This window comes from Macrobrachium rosenbergii, chromosome 2, assembly GCF_040412425.1.
Source record: "Macrobrachium rosenbergii isolate ZJJX-2024 chromosome 2, ASM4041242v1, whole genome shotgun sequence".
Lineage (NCBI taxonomy): Eukaryota > Metazoa > Arthropoda > Malacostraca > Decapoda > Palaemonidae > Macrobrachium > Macrobrachium rosenbergii.
The window spans coordinates 51145704-51151770 of NC_089742.1; the positions used below are offsets into that span (position 1 = coordinate 51145704).

At 35.5% G+C, this 6067-nt stretch overlaps 2 protein-coding genes across 6 annotated transcripts in view; one reads left to right on the forward strand and one right to left on the reverse strand.

The window, feature by feature from the left end:
• Window positions 1–6067, forward strand: part of LOC136846698 (potassium voltage-gated channel protein Shaw-like) — a 152467-nt gene that overhangs the window by 104036 nt on the left and 42364 nt on the right. The window lies entirely within an intron of this gene.
• On the reverse strand, window positions 821–4432 carry LOC136843076 (tol-Pal system protein TolA-like). Its single transcript, XM_067111046.1, has 2 exons — window positions 4414–4432; window positions 821–1356 (listed from the first exon to the last, which is right to left on the reverse strand). Exons 1-2 carry the CDS (start codon window positions 4430–4432, stop codon window positions 821–823), a joined length of 555 nt encoding a protein of 184 aa, XP_066967147.1.

A 6067-nucleotide genomic window follows, 5' to 3' on the forward strand; every position in this document is an offset into this window, starting at 1 on the left:
CAGTGCTTGGCCCTTGGCCTAAATTCTATATTCAATTCAATTATGACAGGTCTCTTGTATCTTCTATTTGTGTTAAATAAACAGGTCAATTTTGAAAAAAATTAAAATATTTTTTCTATTATTTTCATCGAATACATTTTTTGAAAAAAAAAAAAATAAATGATTCTTCGAGTTAAGATAGTGCTTTCTCTATTTGGTAAACATAACTAGTTCTGTAAGTCTCGCATCTTAAAGAAATATTTCGATCATGCATGACTCTACAACTCTCAGAACTGACGTAGTTCCACTAAGCCCGAATCAACTACGCATAAAACAAGCTAACTGTTTTCCGAAACCTTTTTTATTTTGTTTTCGTTGCTCACAACTATAAAAAGCGAGTTCATGTAAAGAGATGACAAATTAGGGGTAAGAATCTTATATGCAAAATACGTTGTATAAGGTGATTTATTGGTTGGTCATAATTACCCAGGTAACTAAATCAAAGTGTTATGAGCGTAAATGAGTGGTTCTCAAACTAGGGGAGGGTGGCATTACCCCAGTGGGGGTAATGAAGCCGTTTCAGTAATGAGGCAATTCCAATTTGTAATAAAAGGAACGACACTTTAATTTACATTTCTTGTCAAAGGAATAATGTCTAAAATCTAAATTCTTTACTTCTTAAGACTTGAGTAAAAGTAAAATTAATTTTCTACATATAAAATGCATCAGAAATTAAGCATTCCAATATTTTTCTTTCCTTTATATTACAATTTCACGTAACTGAAGAGGAATGGGGTCTATAGGTTGAGTTAGTTCATGTGTTGTAATAAGTGGTTAGTTTTTACTGGTTAGTTGTGTTTTTGTACTGGTGAGCTGTCTTGTACTGGTTAGCTTTATTGTACTGGTTAGCTTTCTTGTACTGGCTAGCTTTATTGTACTGGTTAGCTTTACTGTACTGGTTAGCTTTCTTGTACTGGCTAGCTTTCTTGTACTGGCTAGCTTTCTTGTACTGGTTAGCTTTATTGTATTGGTTAGCTTTCTTGTACTGGCTAGCTTTCTTGTACTGGTTAGCTTTCTTGTACTGGCCAGCTTTATTGTACTGGTTAGCTTTCTTGTACTGGCTAGCTTTCTTGTACTGGTTAGCTTTCTTGTACTGGCTAGCTTTATTGTACTGGTTAGCTTTCTTGTACTGGCTAGCTTTCTTGTACTGGTTAGCTTTCTTGTACTGGTTAGCTTTCTTGTACTGGCTAGCTTTATTGTACTGGTTAGCTCTCTTGTACAGGTTAAATGTCTTGTACTGGTTAGCTCTCTTGTACAGGTTAAATGTCTTGTACTGGCTAGCTTTATCGAACTGGTTAGACGTCTCTTTGGCACTGGCTAACAATCACCCACTGCACTGCCGGGGGTAACGATACCAAAAAGTTTGACAACCACTGGAGTAAGCTAACAATCCGATGGTTTACTGTCCCGTCATCAGTAAAGTGGAAAATAATCTGGTAGTTTCTGGTATGAGAAACAAAGTGCAACTAAACCCAAAAAAGCCGGTTGGATATGGTTCTCACAGAAACAATTCCTCGTTGGGTGAGTGGGTTCCGTTCTCAGCTAGCACTCTGCGGGCCGCGAGTTCGAATCTCCCACCGGCCAATGAAGAATAAGAGAAATTTATTTCTGGTGATAGAAATTCACAATAAGCTGTAGGTCCCGTTGCTAGGTAACCAGTTGGTTCTTAGCCACTTAAAATAAATCTAATCCTTCTGGCCAGCCTAGGAGAGCTGTTAATCAGCTCAGTGGTCTGGTTAAACTAAGGTATACTTAACTTTCTCAGCAACCAACAGATGGCGTCAGCTTGTACTTTTTAATACTTGTTAGCAGCGTGGATCTAATTCAGCCTGCAATAAATCTTGAACGAATATCTGGAGTATATCTATGCAAAACATGCAGATCACAATCATTTACATGTAATATGAAACATATATTCGTTATGCTGACCGAGTGTTGACCTTAATAATGGTCTTTACCGCGTGACGTACGTAAGGTTCTTATTGAAAGGACACCTTTTGTTTATTTTACCATCAATAAATGGCATATCCCTTGCATGTAAAAATATGTGTAGGAAGAGGATTATATAAAGAAAGCACTTCCATATAAAAGTAATCGTTCAAAATATGTAATCTTGAGACTTTAGAAATGCGATCATATTATTGTGATTATTAATACTGGGATTGTTAGGAACCTCATAAAAGTCTTTAATAGTGTTTTATTTATCTGAAAAAAAAAACTATTGTGCCGACTTTGTCTGTCCGTCCGTACTTTATTCTGTCCGCACTTATTCTGTCCGCCCTCAGATCTTAAAAACTACTGAGGCTAGAGGGCTGCAAATTGGTAAATTGATCATCCACCCTCCAATCATCAAACGTACCAAATTTCAGCCCTCCAGCCTCAGTAATTTTTATTTTATTTAATGTTAAAGTTAGCCATAATCGTGCTTCTGGCAACGATATAGGATAGGCCACCAACGGGCAGTGGTTAAAGTTTCATGGGCAGCTGCTCCTACAGCATTATACAGAGATCACCGAAAAATATAACTATTTTCGGTGGTCTTGATTATACGTTGTATCGGCTGTATGACACTGTATGTATGACACTGGCCATGATCGTGCTATGAATATTAATGCAAAATTAATGGGAGCCTATTCATTCCTGCAATTACAGTCGTGACGCAGACATTGCCACTAAAACCCTGAGAAATATCGGGGAGAAATTTTATTCAAGAGATTATGGCTGAAACGGGCTTCGAGGAAGGACAATACCAGGCACATAAACTATGCGTATTCTGTGATTTATGACTCAAAGAAACTGTCAGTAAAAATCCAATCTGGATATCGAATTCCTTCCATTTCATTCAGAGTCTGTTTTCGGCAGTGGGTCCTTGGGATCTACATGAGTGAAGCCTAATTTTGTGCCTCTATCATTCCCTTTACTTATAGGCAAGAATATTAGTTCCCTTTTCAGCTTACCATTTAATATTAAAATTAAAAACTGTTTGTTGTATTAAGTTAAGTATATCTTAGTTTAACCAGACCACTGAGCTGATTGACAGCTCTCCTAGGGCTGGCCAGAAGGATTAGGTTCATTTTACGTGGCAAGAACCAACTGGTTACCTAGCAACGGGACCTACAACTTATTAAGGGAATCCGAACACATTATAGCGAGAAATGAATTTCTATCACCAGAAATAAATTCCTCTTATTCTTCACTGGCCGGTCGGAGATTCGAACTCGCGGACAGCAGAGTGGAATCCGAACCACATTATAGCGAGAAATGAATTTCTATCACCAAAAATAAATTCCTCTTATTCTTCACTGGCCGGTCGGAGATTCGAACTCGCGGCCAGCAGAGTGCTAGCTGAGAACGGAGCCCACTTCCCCAACAAAGAACTTGTTTTTCACATCCTAAGTTGGTGTGACCGTAGTCCATCTTTGATATTGTGTGAGTCCTTCTTTTATCGTCAACGGCGTGCATTCATTTTCTCATCTCATGATTTAGTGTTTCCATGAGCAAAAGCTTTGCGTTCTTGCTTCATCTTAGCTCTTACTTATCTTGCTTCCCTTAGGTTAAGAAAGGTTTGCCAAGTTAGTTTAGCATTATGCAGAATAATGAGCTTGTGTGATTCCATGCAGGTCAGAAACTTCGCTGTTTGAATAGAGGATAGTCTCTCTCTCTCTCTCTCTCCATATATATATATATATATATATATATATATATATATATATATATATATATATATATATAAATTTTATATGTAATCTCTTCACTGTTTCTTACGATATCATGTATATATATATATATATATATATATATATATATATATATATATATATATATATATATATATATATATTCACACGTACATACATCATACATATATATATATATATATATATATATATATATATATATATATATATATATATATATACATATAAATATCAAAAAGAAACAGGAAAGAGATTACATATAAAAATATTCTTCATTTAAACGGTTCCTAAAACGAATGATTCTCTGCAAGCTGTTTAATGTAAAACCCTTGACCATTTCAATTTCCTTTGCTCTACCTATCAAAGCTACTTTCAGCACTACCAAACAGAGGATGTTGTTACACATATATTAAATAAATAAACTTAATCAAAGATTTACTCAGGTACTATTTCCCCCAGAGTTCTGGATTAGTATACAAGAACGAGAAAAAATGTATCCATTTTTCTACGGTACGTAGAAAGAAATTCATCTAAACTACGTAAATGAAGTTATATTCTCGTAAAAATCAGTGACGCGGTCGAGCGCTTACCGTAGCTAAATTGTTTTCCTCTTTTGTGGGAGTTTTCCAGCCTCCGTACAACTTTGTTCTTTACATAATGCAGAAATATTACCTACCCTGCCTCACCTTGCCCATTCTAATACAATATTCATCGTTTTAAAGCAGAACGGGCTTAGCATTCCACACGAACACATGGGACTCATATATATATATATATATATATATATATATATATATATATATATATATATATATATATATATATGTATATATATATATATACACATATATACATATATTTATATATATATACATATATATATATATATATATATATATATATATATATATATATATATATTATATATAAAATATATATATTTTACACCGTGACATATTTTATATTCAAAAACATTAAGACATATTTATGTTTGTTATATAATTATGTATATATGTATATATATAATACATATATATATATATATATATATATATATATATATATATATATATATATATATATATACAGAATGTATATATATATATATATATATATATATATATATATATATATATATATACGATAAAATAAGGGGAAACCTTTTAATAGGCATCACATTAAAAGACTAAACACTTCCAGCCCGTAATTGATAAAAGACGACACGACCTTCGCTGCAGTTTATGTCAACAACTGGAACTTCCGAAAACACTCATTAAATCGTAAAAGCCTTTAAAGGCGTAATGTGGAATGCCGAGTCGGGTGGAGTCGTTAGTGAATAATATTCCATGTACAGAAACGCGTGAGAGTGTACGGAAGCAGATTCATGCTTGCGCGTATGCACAAGCACGTTTTACACACACACACATATATATAATTTATACATACATATATGTATGTATATACATGCATATATTGTTCCGTATGTGTATGTGTGTGCATGTGTGTGTGTTTGTGTGAAGAAGTCTTTTCGCATAAATTGAAGGCCCGTTATGACGAATGTAATGCCTTTATCTATCCCAATTCAGATTCTAACAAGAAAGAATGAGACATTGAGAGAGATAAGGAGAGAAAGATTAATCTTACCACAGAAGGCACAGAGAGAGAGAGAGAGAGAGAGAGAGAGAGAGAGAGAGAGAGAGGAATCTTCACACAGAGGGCAATGATTCACCAACCTCTTGGGGGATGGAGCACTACAGTAATCATAAAGAATAGAGGTAGAGAGAGAGAGAGAGAGAGAGAGAGAGAGAGAGAGAGAGAGAAGGTCAATGTTTCACGGACTGGAAACAGCCACTGACTGAGCATTTCCAGGATTATTGATTTCCAGGGAATAAATGAGAAAAAGCGCTCGGTGGCCTGGAACCGCTTTGGAGGAATAGCTCTCTCCTCTGGCTCGATGGCACATACAGCGGGAGAAATCATTCTTATTGTCAATGAATAACGGAGGAAAATGATATCAGAAAGAAGTAGTATGTATGAGGTATACGACTGGGAATAAAGAATTTAGGCCAAAGGCCAAGCGCTGGGACCTTTGAGATCATTCAGCGCTGAAGGGAAATTGACAGGAGGAAGGTTTGAAAGGTGTAAGAGGACGAAAACTTTCCAGTGGCACTTTGGATCAATTGTTAGAGAGGGTGGAAAGCTAGCCGGAAGAAAGAAAATATGAATGGAGGTACAGTAAAAGGAATGAAAGGGGTTGCAGCTAGGGGACGAAGGGACGCTGCAGAGAACCTTAAGTAATGTCTACAGTGCACCGCGTGAGGCGCACTGAC